Source organism: Hyaena hyaena, unplaced genomic scaffold (genome assembly GCF_003009895.1).
Source record: "Hyaena hyaena isolate Hyena2069 unplaced genomic scaffold, ASM300989v1 scaffold_32, whole genome shotgun sequence".
Lineage (NCBI taxonomy): Eukaryota > Metazoa > Chordata > Mammalia > Carnivora > Hyaenidae > Hyaena > Hyaena hyaena.
In genome coordinates, this window is record NW_024080663.1 from 186588 (window position 1) to 208016 (window position 21429).

Here is a 21429-nt window from a genome sequence, read left to right on the forward strand (position 1 = left end):
CCACTTCGGGAGAGTGCAGACTTATACGGAACACGAAACACCACAGAGTACTGCTCAGCTTATATACCAACAATTGGTTTAAAGCGGAAACTTTTAGCACATTGATGGTTTAGCAAATATCACAAGGGAAAGCACACAAATGGGAACCATTTTGAAAATACATTTCTGTGGCTTATCGTTGGTAAACCATGTTCCAGCTGTTCAGTGCCCCCCAGTTGATTAGATATAGGGTCGCCTCTCCAGCTGTGTTCGGAGGTTTATAAATCATTCAACATCTAGGGACAATAAAACCATGTAAAGTCAATGATGGCTAGGTGAGAAATTTGTTGGAACTGGTTAACTGATTGCTCTGTCTATGTTTTTCATAAGAACTAAATCTGCAGAAAAAGATTTTCTGCCCTTCATAAATTCATAAGAACTCTCCGCCCTAAGATGGGGACCCATGACAGCCTCAGTACCCCAAGTGTCTCCTGCGGTGCTGTGAGAACTACTAGCTGGCAGATTCTCAACTCAAGAAGTGAAACTACCTTCCCACCCACACCCTTTCTTATGTGTTCTGAAAAAAAAAATTGGAAGACAAAAAAGGGCAAAATCTTAGAAATTTCACGACCCGAGGAGATCTCGTTTTAATACATAAAATATCTTTAATAAGTAGTGTAGCTTCTTCCTCTCAAGCTGGCTCTTCAAGGCATAGACCCAAGAGGTGAGGTTTCTTCCCTCTGATTTATTTCTGTGGTTTCTCCTTTAAGAAAAATGGCCATTCTTTCTCCAAAGACACCGATCACCAGTGTATCATACAATAGTCTGTAAATGACCGAGCAGGACCCAAAACTCTGATCACAATCAGCATTTTATTAACAGAAAGGAAAATTATAGAGAGAGAAAGACAGCAGGAGCCTGACATTGTCTGACTTTTGTGAAAGGCAACATGTAAGATTTCTTTGTGCTCATTGTCATAGATTTCAAAAAATGGCCACAACCTGGGGAGTCAATAAGAGATACACTAAAAATCCAGAATGGAGATCTTGAGAAACTTGAAAGGCACCAATCAGATTGAACCAAATATAAAATTATAGAGAGACTTCAGTACACTGATAACTCAAAATCCAAATGATAAAAGTCAGGGGAAACATAAACTGCATAAAACTTTTATTATTTATTAGCACAGCGCATTTTTCTACACTTTAAAATAGAACAAATTATCTTTTGGAAGGTAAACTATTCATAACAAAATACATGTCAACAATTTTTTATTTTCGGAGTAGAATTACTTTGCTATATATTTTCTATATTATATACATACACTTCTTGGTTTGTCTGTGTATGGACATGTGTACAAATAACTCTAAGACATACACATGTCGATACATAGGACTAATATACAACATAATTATGGAAATTTTATAGTAGTCAATTTTACAATCATTTCAATAGCTGCACACAAATTAGTGTTCACAGGACCTAAAACTGCCAATATGGTTCCCTTTCTCCCACCTTTCAAACGTAATCTGAATTACTTCTCACTGATTTTTTTTAAATACTATAATCTTCCTGTACAACTAACCAGTCTTTTTTTTTTTTACAATAACTCATAATAAAATATTTTACTCTTTCAGTTTTAGAAAAGGTATACAACTTAATTCCACTTAATTTTTGACTCCTAAAAACATACAATTCACTTTTTTCATCCACTTAGTGCAATTATTTGGTACTGCAGTGACTGAAGCTTAGATAATGAACCTGAGCCAAACATTCATTCAAATCCCTTTTAACATGTAAAACATGAACGAGATGTTGCCGAAGCATGTGTAATAGATTCAAGGTACCCCCTCCTAATAAATATTTTATAAATAACTCAGTGGTTGAGAGTAAAGCCCTTCATTTGGATCCACTTAACTGTCTGAGTGGTCCATTCCTAAGCAGCATGGAAGACCATCAGAATCTAAGGCTCCTCAGCTCCCTACAGAAATGAAGCCCACAGACAGGCTTCTGAGCCGATGCCAGATTATGCTCACGTAAAAGGGCTGTGTTGGGGTCCCTTCATTTCCACGTTCGGTTTCTGATACGCTGGCTTGTGCATTAGGTGCTGTGGTCTGTTACAAACCTATCTCCTTAATACAGAGAGCTAGTTAGCAGCAGCATCTTTTTCAGTTTTTTTCTCTTCATTGATTTAAAACTGGTGCCAGACCACGTGTGGCTAGAAACAACGACCTCGTACCAAAAGCAAAATATTCTAACTGGGGTAAGAACCCTTTCGAGAGGAGGAAAGGAATAAAAGCTTTTGGAATATTGAGTCATAGAGGAAAAACTGTGTTTTTGGGAGAAACATTCAGTGAATTCTGATCTTCAGCTGGATGTTAAGTTTTGTGAAAGCCCCTCAAGGATGCGAAACTAAAGGCTCAGCAACAAGAACAAAGGGAAAAGAAATGGTCTAAACAAGCCATATCAGATGATTATCCTCTTGCCAGAGATAAACTTGCATAAACTCATTCTATTAGACTGACTTCCCAAAAGAATGTACTGATCTGCCCTATTCATAGTGGGAACATAAAAAATCACTTTCTAAAAACTTTCTCCCTTGCTTTTTCTCAACAAGGAGGAATTATTTCTTCATCGTAGGCAAAACCATACTAAACAAATCCAAAATACAAATTTTTGGTAGCAAACGACAAGAAAATCTAAGTCAAAATAGAGTCTAGTTTTTACATAATTTCATAGATTTATAAATTTATCAAAATAGTCTTTTAAAGTTCACAATACATACATAATGTAACACTGTACATGTAAATGTAGTAATAAACGTATTACCGAAATACATTAAAAATAACCTTTCAAAATACCAAGTTCAACATTAAAACAGTCTTAAAAAGCATTGACATCTCCATAAACAGAGTTTCAGTGCATTTACAGTAGTCATTAACCAGACTTTCCTGGTTTCAAGTCTCTTGAAGGTCTTATGTGAGTGCTCTCCTTAATTTAAGGGAAGAAGGCAGAAATATCCCTCCAACAGCAGTGGCTTTCTCTCTACATTGCTCGTCCAGATGAAGACACTGTGGCTAAAAGTGGAACAGCCTTCGTTGGCGCGGCAAGGCCTTAGTAAGGAACATATTCAGACTGAAGGGACTGTGCAGGGGAGAGACATAAACTGAGGTTAAAGGCCATGGCATACAAGACTCGTGGCACACATCGTGCAGCTTTTCCCTTTGACACAAGGCAGTTTGGGTCTATTATATAAAAGACAAGTGAAATAAACTAAGAAAAAAATAGAAAAGGCTGGGGGGAAAAAAAACAACAAAGCACCTGCTAAGAATAAGATATGCAATTATGTGAAGTGATTGCAAGAAAACTTTGTATTTTAAAAGGCTTACGATTTATTAATAGCAGTTAAAAACGAAGTATTATGTGCAAATTGGTAGGTAGCACTAAACTCACTTCTAGGCTTTTGTGCGATAATGAGTTTTACTCAAAAATATTAAATGATAGGGACTCTGGGTGGCTCAGTTGGTTAAGTGTCCGACTTCGGCTCAGGTCATGATCTCGCGGTTTGTGGGTTTGAGCCCCGCGTCGGGCTCTGTGCTGACAGTCAGCTCAGAGCCTGGAGCCTGTCTTCGGATTCTGTGTCTCCCTCTCTCTCTGACCCTCCCCAGCTCACACTGTCTCCATCTCTCTCAGAAATAATTTTTTAAAAAAACATTTAAAAAGAAAAATTTTTTTAAAAATTAAACGATATTGGTAAGTAAATTGAAGTTTATCAGAATACTCTTTAAGAGTACATATACTTTAATCCAATACATATCAAATGTTAAGGCTTCTAATGCAGTAGAATTAGCAGCCATCTAAATAAATTCCTTAAGAATGCTTGAATTTAGTAAATAGCTTACAAATCCTTTCCATGTAGGGGGTCACAAAGCACTACTTCTTTTGAAATCTAAGCTTGAGACCCAAAAGCCCTGTGCAGAAGAATCTTGCAGTTATAACATGATAAATAGCAGGCATCTTTCAGATAAAAGCAAACAGCACAAATTCCTCCCCCATCATATTAATCACGTATAAAAGGAACATGGTTGGGATATGTAATCAGAATGCATTGATAATAGAAATTATCCAGGAAAAGATAAAGATACGTAGGAAAAAAACTGCCAAATACTTATTTTTGAGCAGCAAGCAGCAGTTAGAAGGAACACAAATCAGTTGAACATGAACATATTCTTTTGCAAAATTCTTCAAATACCTTAAAACAACAAACTTTCCTTGATCTGCTACCAAATGTCCCTTTTCTACTCCCCCAATAATTATTTTTCAAATTGATTTGTAGCATGTTATTAATAGGTCTTATCAATTCTGAGACTGGCCCATTTTGTGGATGGTAGTGGTGTCAGTAAAAAGAATCTGTTATGCGAAAAAAATCTACAAAAGGATTCAATCTTTGTTCAGCTTCAAAATCCCAGTGAATTTTATACCCTACCAACAGCCATTTACTAAGTAAGCATCTATTAATACTGTGAGTCAAAAAGTCACCAGCCCGTCCTCAAGGGCGAAAGCCCACACACTATCATACAAACAGGAAGAGACAAAGGGGTCAATGTTCAATAACATGCAGAGTGTGAAGTAACACTGTACACAAGCGGAGGATCAAGCAAGGACTAGGAAGGGAATGCTTGGGGAAGGGAGAGGGTCCCAAGGCTGTAAGCTTCAAGGAAGAGGTTAAATGATCAGAGCCGCTAGGAGGAATGGAAAAGGTTGGCAAGTTGACTTTCTCACTACAGGATGCGGTTTATGCCAAGGCTTCAGCATAAACTGTTCCAACGTCTTGAAGCTTACATACAATTAACCTGTAGAGCATCATTTGCCATCCTAACAATTAGAACTTAAAAGTGGACTATTATTGGGGAGCCTGGGTGGCCCAGTCGGTTAAGCGTCTGACTTCAGCTCAGGTCATGATCTCAGAGCTCCTGAGTTCAAACCCCTTGTTCAGCTCTGTGCTGACAGCTCAGAGCCTGGGGCCTGCTTCAGATTCTGTGTCTCCTTCTCTCTCTGCCCCTCCTTCCTTCTCTCTCTCTCTCTCAAAAGTGAATAAACATTTAAAAAATCCTTTTAAGTGGACTATTATTTTTCTAGCTGTTTTTTGCAGTTTCTTCTGAAGTCTGGAAAGTAGGCAGAGAGGGAGGGCAGAGCCAGGTGGTCCTCCCCAGCTGCAAGCCTGCATGCTATACAATGGCCAAAGCCTTAGTAGGAATATTTAAATTTTGCTTTTGTTCCAGTTAGAAAAGTTATTTATGTTACCACTAATGGTATGTCTATAGCTCCTCAGATTGCTGTAAATTTAGAACAAAGCTGTTCTGCAAGCAGCCCTAAAGTTCGATCAAGTCTCAACAGACAGCTATATAGCACATGAACAGATACTAGGCAAGTGACTTGTTAAAATAACTTTCCTTCAGGATAAAGTATTTCATATGTGCATCAATATGGAGGAGGCAAATATGTGTATGTACATATCTTTGCTTATTTCATGGAATCATGATGCCCACTGAACTGGAAAACAGAAACAGTCTAGAATAACTTTAGGGATTTCTATCATTCCTAGGAAGTATATATTCACATTCACCTTCTGGCAAAGCTTTTCTTTACACGTGGCAGCGGTCATAACTCTGGCTGCTGTTTCATCCAACCTACAGATACAGTTCAGCACAGTCCCTCCTGCTTCCGCTGCCACCCACCCAATGTGCTTGCCTAATGTTGCCTAATTGGTTCTGAGTCCTCTGTAAACAAATAAAGACAGGAGTGGGCTGAAGAATGGACCTTCTGTCATGCTGGGTAATTCATTCAACGAACAATTATCAAACATCAGTAGTGTACGCTTGGCACTGGGGGCCAAAAATAAGGTACCAGAGTTCTTCCACGGTTTCTTTATATGGTGTAAAGAAAGTGAAAGGAAATAATAGATCAGTAAAAAGGCTTAGCAAATTATTCTGACATCAGCATTTTGTAACACATTAACTTCCTTTCATTTTCAATATAAAACAAAAACCTTCATGGAAGTGGAGTTAGGGAAGAAGAAAGAGGATCGGTAAAGTCTACAAGACATATTCACTCGGAAAAAAAATGTAACTAATATTTCAAGGCTTTTTCACTGGGGAAGCAATTATGTGGGATGGCAGTAACATTTAGATTCACAGGCTTCCATGATGGCATTGTACTGAGGGTCTCTGGCTCAGTTGTTACCTGTTTCCTAAAGTTACTAATAAATATCCTAGAAAAAACAATAACCAGTTACTAGCATTGCTATTTTTTATAGCAAAGATGCAAATGTATTTTGTACCCCATAACCACTATCATTACTGCTATTGACTGTATTACTCAGGAAATAAATTAAAGTACAATTATCTGGAATTCTTAATAAACTAGATATATTACTGAAGAGGTCAATTATTCTGTGACAGATCCTTACTGAGTACTTCCTATATACCAGGCACAGTTCTTAACATTTTGTATGTGTGAACTCTTTAAATTCTCTAGGCAACTCATTTTACAGATAAGAAGATTGAGGCACAGAGTGGTCAAGGACTTTGCCCAAGGGCACGCAACAAGAAGTGGTGGCACTCAAATTTTAATTCTCGAAGTCTGGCTTAAAACCCAAATGCTTAGGCACCATAGTACAACACCTCAATATACACCTCTAGCCTTTGTCCTCTGATCACTGCATAACCAGTCGGACATTCTCACCTGAACACAAAAATAACCTGACGCAAGGGTACCTGGGTGGCTCAGTAGGTTGAGCCTCATGTTTCATGAAATGGAGCCCCACGTCTCAGCATGGAACCCAGTTGGGATTCTCTCCCCCCCTCTCTAACCCTCCCCAACTCGCAAGCTCTCTCAATCTCTCTCTTTTTCCAAATAAATAAACAAACAAAAAATAACTTGAAGCAGGATATGATCCTGACCAAAGAAATATTAAATTACAAAAAGCAGAAAGCAATATTTACTATACTGTAAAGGAGGTATGTACATTTTAAAATGAAAAATCCTCATAGGACTGAATCCAAAGTAATTTTCAGGAATATTCTAAAAATAAATTTTCTTTATAAAAATACTCATGCTTCAGTATTCTGATTAAAGTTTAATTCTGCTTGGCCAATGTTTATCACTACCATAAGAATGAATACCTAATGTATCTGAAATAAAAAAAATAAATGCAGGAATGACAATGGATATAGTTATGAAAGAAGCAATACTTGAAGTATAAATATTATTTTACAAGGTAGCACTTATTTATATAACCAAGAGATTTTAATTTCTCAAACAGAACATTCAAGTTCCTGTGCCAGTAAGTTAAACAGGGTTATAGTGAGTTAAGACCAGATCAAGTTTATCATGAATACAAGGTGTTTTTATAGTGTGAATCCCATAAAAGTAATAATACAGCAATATTCAGCCTGCAAAATAAGGATAAAATTACCTTACACTTGCAGCCCCCAAAATTTTTATGTCAAAATATAAGCTTCCATCAAGAAGTCTTATTCCCTGAAAGCAGTTAGATTTGACATAAAACAAAGTGTTAGGTAAGGAGATCAAGACAATTTGTTCTGTTCTGGAAATTTGCTACTAATCTGTTTTGGCAGATGTAGGTAGTGACTTTAAAAATTTAGCTATTCTGGAGGTGTTTCTTTTTTAAACAGCCCAGTTACCTAATCATGGTAGAAAAATGTCTAATAATTACAGTATAAATACTGTAAGATGGTTACTAAATACAACTATATGTTGACTATCAAAAACAGCAAATTGTAAAGAATAATGAAAAATTAAGGTCTTTGCCAGCAAACAAATGAAATGGCATCTCTACGTTCACATAAGTCAGACCAACAGACCCTATGACCTGGAAAGTTAGTTTCATACTCAGTCAAAATCCTGACTCTCGATCGCCATGTGCTTTTGCCCTACTGACTTTCTCCTGTATCTCCCCATCTTCCAAGTCCCTTAAGGAAGAGAAAGTGTCTACTTAGCTATCGTTGGTTTGAGTTCTAACTACAGAAGCAAAAGGCACCTTAAAAAGTGGTTTGTTTTCATGAGATAGAGAATTAAAAGAAAAAAACACGTTTGGCAATATGGTATCTTATTTTAAATATAACTCCGGTGTTGAATTTTAATGAACCACTGGGAAAAAAATAAACACTGAGGAAAAATAAGTTTATCTATAATTGCCTCTATACTCTGGGGTCTTTTATGGCTTTGCAATAGTTTCCAGTTTTTATATGGCTTGTACATTAACAACACACAAAATGTGTGCATTGATACCATTTCCACAAATATGCTTTCACAAGATGGAATATTTTGGCCTTTGCTGACATAATAATACTTCTCCAATAACACAGGTAGAAAAACATAACTGGAAAAGGCTTTATTGGCTAAGGTTTTTTTTTATAAAATCCACTTTGAAGGAGATGTAACACTTTTCTATAATGTTCTCTAAACATTTCAGGGACCCCAAGATTTACTGAGCCAATTTCATGTAATTAAAATGCTATATACAATATTCTTTCACCTTCCTACCTAACTTTTAATAGATTCTTTTTCTCTGAGTGAACTTAATGTGTGCTTTTCAACAATCACAGAAAGCTCATTTGTTAGATGACAGATGGTTGTTGACACCTTACTTGACTCAGCCAACCATTCTGTGAGCGTTTCCAGTTCATATGAACACCAAAATTATATTGATGCAAGCTCAGTTAAAATGTATTTTCTCTTATTTTAGTAAAGCCACATTTCTCTAAAAAAGAAAAAAGAAACTCTCAGATGATTGTATATTAAAAGGAAAGTGAAAATCTGTTTTCTTTATTAGTCCTTCCTGAGCTGACGGTGATAATGGGCTGCTAAGCAGCTTAGCTCTTTGCTTCACATTCATATGTCTAGATATATTATATTTTTTAATTCAATAAATATTTATTAGGTACTCACTATACTTTGGCACCTGAGAAAACAAAGATGCCTCCAAGAAGCTTAAAAGCCAGCAGAGGGGAGAGAGAATCACATACAGCTGCCTAGAATACAAACGCAACTCGAAGGTAGAGTGTGTGTGTGTGTGTGTGTGTGTGTGTGTGTGTGTGAATAAAGACCCACGAGAGACGAGAAGGATAGGTCACAAATGCTTCATCAAAGAGATAACAGGGGAGCCTGGCCAGGAATTATAAAAGCAAGCAGAGACGAGGAAAAGCAGAGTGAACCACATGGGTTAGGGTTTGGGTGCGAGGATGTGGTGCTCTTGGAGTGCTGGTGGCTATGGGAGGGGGGAGCTGCTGGGGAGATGGGGAGGGGAGGCACATGGGCTGCCAGGGAAGGGCCCCAATGACAAGCCCAGGGATCCAGACTGGACCCCACAGGCACAGCAGAGACAATGAACAATTCAGAACACAGGAATGGTCTTAGAAATCTAACACTGGCCGCAGTATAGAGAAAAGATAGAAAAGATTAAAGGCAGGAGATACTTTAAGGCAGGAAGAAAATTTAAAAGGCTATTTCAATAGTCCACGAAACCTCAATCAGGGCAACACTATTGAGAACGGAACAAAACAGGGACAGCTCCTAGGGACAGCTGATAGTACTGAGTAGCTGGGTGTACAGAGTGAAAGGCAGCCGTAGTGTCAGAGAGAATTCCAAATTTCTAGTGTGGATGACAGTTACTAAGCCAGGAAACAAAAGGAGGAGCAGGCAACTGAAGTCGCGTGTACTCTCTCCCAGGTTAACGCCCATAGGAAGTTAGACACGTAGATCCAATGGCCAGGAGACGATTACCCCGACAGAGAGAAGTGGCCCAAGGTCAGAGCTGTGAGAAAAATGATAAAAGGGCTGGCAGAGGAAGACAGACAGGTTAACAATTTAAGGGGGAGGGAGGATGAGCAATGGGAAAATAGCATTCTAAACTCAAAGGAGACAAAAAATAACAGGCAAAAAGGGCGGCTGATATTGTCAAATGCTACAGAAAAACTAAGGAGGAGATCATCTGATCTGGCCTAAAAGAAGTCAGGGGCAGCTTGGGGGAGAGGCTCTCACCAGAATGGGGGGATGCTTCTCTGGCCCCATGTGTGGCCATAAAGGAGACACTGGGAGGTGACAGGACTGAGGGAAGTGATTGGCAAGACTGCTCTGACCAACCCGGGTGTACCTGTTTGCAGGTGAGGAGAAGGCAAATGGAGCAGTAAGGACTAAAGACATAAGGGAGGAAGGCCATGAATGGGAAGCGGCCTAGAACAGTGTGGAAACAACAGTATAGGGGTGTGGAGCTGCCCCTGGAAAACAGTAAAGATTTCTTTAATCTAAAAGGAAAGGAAAAAGAAGGACAAGTCAGGTGCAGGTACGCTTTGAGGCAGAGAAGAGGACAGTTAGGGGAAATCCCTCCTGATAGTTCTAGGTTCTCGGTGAGACTCAAGGCAAGGTTAACAGGCCCTGGAGGCTGGGGTGGCTGCGTTGACAAATGCTAAGAAGTTTTAGAACAGCCGGTGTGGGGAACATTAAAGGAGCCAAAATGGGATAACTAAACTACTTATGAGCGCTAAAGGGCCAGGTAAATTAGAAAATTTATTTAAAATGGAGTCAACTGGGGGTGCCTGGGTGGCTCAGTCAGTTGTGTCCAACTTCGGCTCAGGTCATGATCTCATGGTTTGTGGGTTCAAGCCTCGCGTTGGGCTCTGTGCGGACAGCTAGCTCAGGGCCTGGAGCCTGTTTCAGATTCTGTGTCTCCCTCTCTCTGACCCTCCCCTGATCATGCTGTCTCTCTCTCTCTCAGAAATAAATAAAAAACATTAAAAAAATTTTAAAGGGAGTCAACTGGCGGCTTATGGGATTTTCTCCAATAGTGCTTAGAAGAGAGAGAGTAGAAACAGATACAACAAAGTGGAATTGACCTTATTTTGGAGGCTGGTGATGAAGTGGCTATGGAAAGAAGATCCAAGTACAATAGAGAACGTTGGAAAGAGAAAGCAGCAATGACTATGTGGGCCACAGAAGGTGGGGAAGCAGGCAGGGACCACAGAGAGGTCTAGGGGAAGGGTTAGTAGGTGGGGTAAATGTCTGAGAGGAGCCTTACAGGATTCAAGATATCAGAAGCAATGCCCTACGCAATAAAAAAGGTCAACAAAATGGATTTCCAAGTGAATAAAAATAAAGATCACTGGAGTTCAGGAAGCTTAAAGTACAGTAGACACTGCCTCCCTGAATATAGACCTCCTCATCTGTAAACTATGAACTAAATAAATAAGATAATGTATATAAGCACCTACGATGATGGCCAGCACATTGGAGGTACTCAATGAGTCATTGATGACAACGATGATATTAGAAAAATGTTACCGTCGTGGAGAATGTTGGCAGTAGCCCAATAGCTAGAGTAAAGCCAAAGTCTTCAAGGAATGAAGGTGAGTGAATGGCGGTGAGGAAGAAAAAAACAGCAGCATGTCACCGGGTGTAGTTTTCAAAGGAGAAGAAAGTATAAAACAGCATCTGGTGGATCTTAACTGTAAAGATATAAGAGTGACCAGAAAGAAAGCATTTGTACGTAAGGGGTGAATAAGGGGAATTAGGCTGGAATAGGTCAACCTTATTTTGCTCACTTTCAAATAGAGACTTTTACTTGGTCTTAATGTTTGTGTTCCCCACCCCCCAAATTCATGTGCTGAAATCCTAACCCTCAATATGATGCCTTTGGGAGGCAGTTAGGTCAGAAGAGTGGGGTCTCCATGGATGGGATCAGCATTCCTGTGGAGCCCAGGGAGCTTTCTCACCCTCACCCAGCCACGTGAGGATAAATGTGTGGGAGAAAAGGCACAGCGGGATGCAAAAATATGATCAGCTTCTTGAAGCCCACAAACACACCAAATCATGGTGGTAGGCCACTGGCTACATAGCCGGAAGCCAGCAGCAATGGCCAAGTGTTCTTGAGGGTACACAGGCCAACAGCCCCTGGCCTGAAACTGGGACTGGGATCTCCCACCTGTGAGAGGGACTTAAGAGGAGCTGCCACCACTGCCCGGGGGCCAGGGTTTATGCAGAGTTGCATCCCTGCCTGAGAAGCCAGCCTGCTGAGCTCACCAGGGGAATAGAGCCTGGGTCATGAAAGTCTGTTTCTAGACGGCAGACCTGGGGGTCAAGTGGAACCAAGAAGAAAGCCAGTGGATGAGGAGGGGAAAACAGAGAGAGAGGAGGGAGAAACAAAAACTCCCATCCAGTGTGAACCTACAAATGAAAATTCTAAAACACATGAGGAGGGGTGCCTGGGTGGCTCAGTCAATTGAGCATCCAACCCTTGTTTTCAGCTGAGGTCATGATCCTACAGTCCGTGAGTTCAAGCCCCATGTCGGGCTTTGCACTGACAGCGCAGAGCCTGCTTGGGATTCTCTCGTCCTCTCTCTCTGCCCCTTTCCCCTCTCAAAATAAATAAAGAAACATTAAAAATAGATCAATAAAAATAAAATACACAAGAAGAAGAACACCAAGAGAACTAACAAAGCTTTCAGCCAGGAGATGAATTCTCACAGGCTGAAATGCAGATATCAAAGCCAGATGACAACCTGTCATCTGAGATCCTTAAGGTGAAAAAATGAAGAATGCCCATAAAACGGACAAGAAACTATGAAACAAAAGTAGGCAGGTCCACATAAAATCAGATGGCTATCATAAAGAATGAACAATAAATGCTGGAAATAAAAGACACAGCCATTGAAATCAAAAGGTTAATAGGTTGGGGATACATTCCAGAATGGGCGCAGTTAAAAGAGAATTAGTGAGGGGCACCTGGGTGGCGCAGGTCACGATCTCTCAGTTCAGGAGTTCCAGCCCCACGTCAGGCTCTGTGCTGACAGCTCACAGCTTGGATCCTGCTTTGGATTCTACGTCTCCCTCTCTCTCTCTCTCTGTCCCTCCTGTGCTCTGTCTCTCTCTCTCAAAAATAAATAAGCAGTAAAAAATTTAAAAAAATAAATAAATAAAAGAGAATTGGTGGATTAGAAAACAGCAGGAGGAATTCAATTAGAACACAGCCAGAGCAACAGGGGCGCCTGGGTGGCTCAGTCAGTTAAGCGTCTGACTTTGGCTCAGGTCATGATTTCACAGTCTGTGGGTTTGAGCCCCACATCAGGCTCTGTGCTGACAGCTCAGAGCATGAAGCCTGCTTCAGATTCTGTGTCTCCCTCTCTCTCTGCCCCTCTCCTATGTATTCTCTGTCTCTGTCTCTCAAAACAAAAATAAATAAATAAATAAATAAAAGACATAAATTTTTTTAATAAATAAAAATATAAAACAGAAGGAAAGAAAAACTGAGGACAGATTGAAGGGCTCCAACATAAGTCTACAGGGTATTATGAAAGAAAAAGTAGGGGAAAGGCAGATAAAATCCAAAAAGATAATGGCTGAGAATTTCTCATCATTGAAAAAGTCATCAACCCTGAGGCTGAAAGCATACATTGAGGCCCAAAAGGATAAACTATACTGAGACCGTTTCTAGGTATGTTATGGTGAAACTGTAGAACTTCAAGGAAAAAGAGAAAAATCTCATAATAATTGGTTTTGTTCTGCAACCACAGAAGCTTTTTAAGCAAAGGATGACATTAGGAAAATAGTATTTTAAGCAGATTCTAGTAGCACTGCAAAGACAGATCGAAGGGACCAGAAAAATGAAAGCAGATGGCCAATTAAGCCAGGAGACGCCTTCATGGAGCTTTGGGTCGAGTGGAAGACAATGGCTTATCCATCTTTATCTTACCTTCCTCCACTAAAACAAAACTGCACTCATGGTAGACACTTATATAAATATTAGATAATTTTTTTAATTGAGCAAGTCTTTGCACATATATAAAAAGCACTCTCTTTTGCTCCTGGCTAAATAAATAAGTAAAGCAAGATTAGAAAAAGACTCTTTTCTACTGACTTAGCACTATTTGGTATTATACAAAAAAGAAGGTGTCAAATTAAGTTGAATAACCAAGGCAATTAAAACTGTGATGTACTTGAGATTAAAGCAAGTTCTGTATTTGAAAGAGTCCTTTCAAATGGAGAGTCAAACACAGCTGACAGACTTTGTACAGGAAATTAATGTAAACCACCCCTGAACACTGGAAACTGAACTTACCCTTCGCTCTATCTGCAGACACTGTGTGTACCTAAGAGCTTATACACCAATTCAAAGGTATCATCTGAACCATGTTATTCTCAAAACAATTTGATGCTTTGGCAAGTAACATTCCCAAGTCCACTTAGAAAGGGGGAGGGGAGGGGAGGGGAGGGGAGGGGAGGGGAGGGAAGGGAAGGGAAGGGAAGGGAAGGGAAGGGAAGGGAAGGGAAAGAAAGAAAATACCAATGCTGAATAAATGCCAAATATGTGGTTCAAAGATTGACCTCACATGCTTGGGTGCGTGGGTGGCTCAGTTGGTTAAGTGGCCAACTTCAGCTCAGATTATGATCTTGCGGTTCATGGGTTCAAGCCCAGCCTCAGGCTTCATGCTGACAGCTCAGAGCCTTGAGCCTGCTTCCAATTCTGTGTCTCCCTCTTTCTGTTCCTCCCCCACTCACACACACTCTCTCTCTCAAAAATAAATAAAACATTTTTAAAAATTAAAAAAAAAATGATTGAGCTCATGTTCTTGATATTATTAACATCCCTTAGCTAAAAAATTTAAGGTAATGCTTAAATTCCATCAAATTTAAGATACTGCCACAACAAAGGGGGAAACCATAACAATTTAAATACACAAGGTTAGAAAGCTAGTACTAATCCTTAGTATCAAACATAATATTTAATCTTTGGGGCACCTGAGTGACTCAATCAGTTAAGCATCTGACTCTTGATCTCGGCTCAGGTCATGATCTCATGGTTCGTGACATCAAGCCTCACGTTGGGTTCTGCTGACAGCGGGGAGCCTGCTTAGGATTCTCTCTCTCCCTCTCTCTGACCCTTCTCCATTCACACACACACACACACACATATATACTCTCTCTTTTTCTCCCTCCCTCAAAATAAACACATAAGCTTAAAATTTTTAAAAAATAAATGTAATATTTAATCTTTAATTAATCTTTGTGATTCAATATTATATTTAAAATCAGGACAGTATGATAGTGTTTGAAATAGAGAACAGAGGGAAAAGACATCAAATTTAAATCAAGATAAGCTGTTAACATCCCACTGGAAAGTAGAAGCGTTTTATTGGGAATGGATGTTTAAACCAACAAGCAGTTCATCACTGTCACAAACATTATTATTTGTGACATTATATTTCCAAAGTAAAAATAAAGCAGGCTTTAATGGACATGCCAGTCACTGCAATTTTCACCAAACTGTGTATTTTACCAAGCTGGATCTAACATTTTGATCTTATTGTAAATCCTACTTTAAGAATCAGTAATTCCTTAAACAAACAAATAAAACATAAAACATATCCCGACTAATGCCAGAACTCAGAAGAACTTAACCTATTCGGTGGCTACCAAGGTTGTTCTGACACTGGTCAAATTTGAGGTAGAGGAAACAGAGAACAAACTGGGGATTGCCAGAGTGACGGAGGTGAGGGACGCACAAAATGGGTGAAGGGGAGTGGGAGATGCGGGTTTCCATTTCTAGAAAGAGTAAGTCAGGGGGATGAGAAGTATAGCATAGGGAATATATTCAAGGCCATTGTAAAAGCCTTGTATGGTGACAGATGGGAACTACATTGGTGGTGGACACAGCATAATGTATAAAGATGCTAAATGACTCTGTTGTACATGTGAAGCTAATGTAATGTGTGTCAACTATATTTCAATTAAAAAAGAACTACTACCAACAAATAAATGTAAAGGGACAAAAATAATATCGGAGACAAAATAAAGTTGCCATATGATTACCAAAAAAATAAATACATTTGAGGTGGAGAATTCATCCACAGTGTCTTCGTAACCAAAGAGCAGATAAGCAGCTGAGTCTAACCAAACATGGCCGTGCCCCCTCACACAGGGAGCAGCATGAGGAGAAGGCCACGGTACAACAGCACATATACACACAATATCTCATCATTTCATTTCCCTTCCAACTGTAAACTAAAGGAATATTTTCAGTTCCTTTCTGTGTCTAGTACTATGTTAGAAACCATAAAATATAAAAGAACTTGAGGAAACTTGGTATGTAGACCCCCAAAGAAGGTTTAAAAGTTGGAGACAAGTCTCACAGATACGGACAATATGAAAACACATACAGACACTCAGGCATGTAATAGCAACAGTATATTTTGATAAAGTACTAAGTGTGCCTCAAGGATAGGAACAGAGGTAAAAAGGAAAACATTGGGCAGGTTCAATTTCTTGAGGACAAGGGAGCCCACATTCCAGAACAAGCAAGAGAAATTAAGTACAAAGATACTATAAAGGGAACCGAGGACAGAGGGCCTGAAAGATCAGGAAAGGAGTTTAGGATTAATGTTCTAGCATTTGAGGATCTTGGTCACTTCTGACCAGGTGAGTAAAATGATGAGATGAGTATCTCTTACCTGGCAGTGCTTTAAAGTGTGGTTGGCAAACTACAGCCCAGTGGCCACATCCAGCCCACCACCTGTTTTTGTAAATAAAGTTTCACTGAATCATAACCATACCATTTGTTTATGCATCGAGTCAGAATTGGGACACAAAGCCAAAACAGGCCCTTTACAGAAAGAGCTTGTGCCCCTACTTAAAGTACAAATTAATTAAGAGACGGAGTTAGGAACATCCTCAATGAGGCTAACACAACGAAAACAAAAAAGATGAGAAAACAGCAGAAGAGAAAAATAAGAAAATTCCAGGAGACAATGGATGGCATCACTACCATGAGGATAGCTCTGGAAATGTCTGAAGATCAAGAGGTAAGAGGGAGCAATGAAGCTTTATATAAGTTACTGCTTAGGAATAATAATCAAATTACAAAAAAGGTTTTAATAGATTATGCCCAAAGCAGTTTTCAGAAGAACCTTATTATAGAGCAGCTTTCTTATTTATAGTTATATACCCTACAGATCAATACAATAAAAGCTTATTCTGAAAGGCTACTACCTACAGCAAAATTAATGTGACCTGTAATGCTAGAGTGACAAAAAATTCTTCGTAACCAACTGGACTCCCTCTCTCTGTCTCTCTCTCTCTGTCTCTCTCTCTCTGTCTCTCTCTCTCTGTCTCTCTCTCTCTCTCTCTCTCACACACACACACACACACACACACACGATAGATAGATGATAGATAGATAGACAGATAGACAGATATTTTTAATAATAAAGCACATTATTTTATAACTCTTCAAACAGTTTGACTACTGTAAAAAATATGTTTACTAAGGACCATAATTTTCCTTTGAGTAGTTAAGCTTCCATTTATAAAAATAAACACATAATTTAATAATAGGGGCGCCTGGGTGGCTTAGTCGGTTAAGCGTCCGACTTTCGCTTAGGTCATGATCTCGCGGTTCGTGGGTTCGAGCCCCGCGTCGGGCTCTGTGCTGACTGCCAGCTCAGAGCCTGGAGCCTATTTCAGAGTCTGTATCTCCCTCTCTCTCTGACCCTCCCCTGCTCACGCTGTCTCTCTCTCTCTCCTAGAAATAAATAAATAAATAAATAAAAATATTTTTAAAAAATTAATAATAAATATATGGTGGGTCTGTTGGTCACATGATTATTTAATAGCATCAATACTATTGTATATATTAAAGTACAGAATAATTATTGAACGAGCATAGCATTTACCGAAGGACAGCTACTGAGGTAGGGACTGGGGACAGCAGATAGGGCTCAAACTAGTTTCCCTCGCTTCAGGGAAACTATACCAAGAACTATTGGTATAGATCTATCTTGATCAGATCTGATCAAGTCACGTTGCTTACAAGATTCTAATAGCTCACAGTGCACTTCCCAGTGGGCTTTCCCTTAACTTTCCAGCCTTATCTACAAGTAACCTCCTTTGGCTTTAGTGACACTGGAATACTCACTGCTCTTAAAACAACATTAGCTAATAATTATTGAGCGCCATCTATTAGCAACTGTGTAAACTACTCCATAGGGGTGATCTCAGTCACCACAACCACCCTATTACAAAGATCTGTTCATACCACGTAAGCTTCAAGGCTCCACAGTCACACAAATTCCTTTCAAAGTACATAGCCCTATGTAGTATACAATTTACAAAAATTAATATTTTGTATTCTTTACCTTACATAGGTCCTACCAAATCATATAAGCTTCAGGGTGCATAAAACCTAGTCTGCCCTCGATTATTATTATTCCCATTTTACTGAGGCTCGGAGAGGTTAAATAACTTGCCAAAGTATTCACCACAAGGAAGTAGCAGAGGTAAAACTTGAACCCAGGACTGTCTGTCTTTAGAACCTAAGAGTTTGCTTACAGTACTGAGGTTGTGCTTATGTTCATATGGTTCCTATTGCCTGCAATGGCCATTTCTCTTCTTCCTATTTTCGTAACTAGATTCCCAGCAGGCTCTTATTCATCCTCCGAAGCCCAGCTAAAATGTTATGTCTTCTGCACATCTTTCTTTGACCGTTCCTGGGAAAAATGAGATAACCTTTAGATATCCCTGTATTTTATTTATTCTTTAAGTTTATTTATTTATTTATTTAGAGAGAGAGAGCTAGTGGGGAAGGGGCAGAGAGAGAGAGAGGGGGAGAGAGAGATTACCAAGCAGACTCTGTCAGTGCAGAGCCCGACGTGGGGCTCAAACCCACAAATTGTGAGATCACGACCTGAGTGACCTGAAACCAAGAGGTGGACGCTCAACCAACTAGGCCACCCAGGCACCCCTAGATGTCCCTGTATTTTAAATTTTTTTTTTTAATGTTTTATTTATTTCTAGGAGAGAGAGAGACAGCGTGAGCAGGGGAGGGTCAGAGAGAGAGGGAGTCACAGACTGAAACAGGCTCCAGGCTCTGAGCTGGCAGTCAGCACAGAGCCTGACGCGGGGCCCGAACCCACGAACCGCGAGATCATGACCTAAGCGAAAGTCGGACGCTTAACCGACTAAGCCACCCAGGCGCCCCAATGTCCCTGTATTTTAAACACCTACTGCAATACATATATGACATAATATAATCAAAATAATATGCTTTTTGGAGTCAAACTGACCTATGTGCAAATTATGCTTATATATCTGTGGTACAATCTAGGGCGAAATATTTAATCTCTCAAACCCTCTGGAGGCAGTAACTCTTAACATACCAACTCATTTAAACATCTAGCCATTCATATATCCATTCGAGAAATACCTAATGAGTGTCTACAGTATGCCAGGCACCGAGCATACAACTAGGACATGGAAACCAGAGGTACCATCCCTGCCCTCACAGAGCTTACAGTCTAGTGGAGGATACAGATAAGTGAACAGATGATGTAAATGCAGAGTGAGAAGAGGATTGATTTAGACTGAGGCAGGGTAGAGAAGCGCTTATGGGGAGAGCACCATGACCTCACCCAGACTTCAGGGGTCAGGTAAGGACAGTGGAGATGAATAGCAAGTCAGTGGTAAGTCTCTTAAAAATAAAACAGAGCAAATATTCAAGACAGATACCTCAAGTAATTTCAATTTAATAAAATACTTCCACCCCACCCACGCCATAATCACACGTCCCTCATTTCTTAAGCATTTGAAAACTCCTTTGAATGTCAGGGAGCGAAAACTGATTTTTTTTTTTTTTTTACAATCAGTGGGTTAATAAAAACGAAACCTTGTGCAGTTTCTACTGGGCAGTAGAAACTTCAAGACCAACAGAAGAGGCCAAATAAATTAAAAAAAATTTTTTTGACTATTTCTCAGCGTTCTGTCACAACCCTAAGAATTCCTTAACATTTGTTCTTGTTTTCTGTGTGAAAGCACTTAATGACAGAACAAGGAAATCATTTTTACATTTTTCTGGGGGCTGAACTGCTGCATAAAGTGAGAGCAATTGCAGCTTTCAAAAGAGATGCTAATTGCAGCTTCTAAAATATTAGACTCCCTCTAAACACCCGTCACCCTCATCCCCCAGGAGTCTCTGGGTCTTTCTTAAAGGTTCTGGGAGGATACTGCCATACAGACAGACCCAAGGACTTAAAAATATTTCTGTTGAGAGATGTATTTCTTGTTCTTCAAGGGTCATATGCCTCACAACTTAGGAAGCACTGGAAAGAAGGGCCATCTTATTTAGACAAGAAACCCACAGTTAGAAAAGCTGTACCAGACTAATAAAGGAAAACAACTCACAACCTCTTGCTTTATTCCACATAAAATGGGAATTTCCAACTTAATTTAGACTTTCTACCAGCAAGCCAGCAGGGGTAGGACCTGGAGCCTCCCTTCCCACAGAGGTTTTCTAGGCGAAGATAAAGGAGGGAAGTCAGCTCTAAGAGACCTGCTACTTCTTACTTCCCGGGAGGGTGAGAGGGAGGAAAATGTTGTCATGCTAGCAATTCTATTTATAAATGCTTCTCTTTACAATGAGATGACAAATTTAAGAGGGAGAAGAGGGGAATGACAGCAGCTGCCCACACAGACTATTACTTTAAATTTAATTATTGGGGAATCACTCTATTCAGGCCAGGAGAGGGATGAGGAGAAGGAGGAAAGGTGAAGACAAACAGCAAAATATGGAATGAAACCAAAAGCTAAGTGATACAAATATGGGAGGGAAGGGTGATCACCAATCATCCAAAGACTATCTCCATACTTCAGCTAGCCAAGAGGAGAACTGAAACCCAGAAAAAGTAGAATGTTATTCTTGCCACGCTCCCAATGCTTCTGGAATTCAGCTGCAAGTGTAGATTACACTAAATCTTTAGCCATGAAATCAGCAAGATAGTTATATAACTATCTCCATATCTACATGTGTACCACTTTTTCTGAAAATGAAGAGATCTGTACTCTAGTCTAACAATGAGGCTGACCCAGTATATGGGTCAGTATATGTTTTCATCAGTATATGAAAACACTCACACCTCAATTCCTGCTGGGAAGCACGCAACTTCCAAATCTTGTTATGAAAAGGGAAATACCTATCATTTTCCATCTAACCCCCTAGTTACTAAGATTTAAGTTTTACTGATACACCTATACCCATAATATTGTGGTATCAGATTTAGATTAAAGGGTGCACTGGGCTGGAACTATATAGGAACTTAAAATACTGTTGAAAAACACTGAGAATAAAATAATATCTGGAAAATTATGCAGTTGACCCTTAAGCAATGCTTGGATTAGGGGTGCCAGCCCCCTTACAGTCAAAACCTGCACAGAACTTGTAATTCCCCCCCAAACTTAACTACTAATAGCCTACTGTTCACCAGAAGCCTTAGCAATAACATAAACAGTCAATTAATAAATTATATGTATTACATACTGTATTCTTACAATTAAGTAAACTAAAGAAAAGGAAATGTTGGGGTGCCCGGGTAGGTCGGTCGGTTAGAT

The 21429-nt window shown here is 39.6% G+C and overlaps 1 protein-coding gene across 2 annotated transcripts in view; it reads right to left on the reverse strand.

Annotated features, from left to right (window-relative positions):
- Window positions 1-883: 883 nt before the first annotated feature.
- CDC14A (cell division cycle 14A) overlaps window positions 884-21429 on the reverse strand; it is a 168066-nt gene continuing 147520 nt past the window's right edge. For both annotated transcript variants that reach the window (XR_005527732.1, XM_039228456.1), the window contains exon 16: window positions 884-3123. Coding sequence is in view for 1 of the 2 variants with exons in the window: in XM_039228456.1 (XP_039084387.1) it covers window positions 3094-3123 (30 nt within the window). In the remaining variant the exon portion in view is untranslated. The remainder of the gene's footprint in view (window positions 3124-21429) is intronic.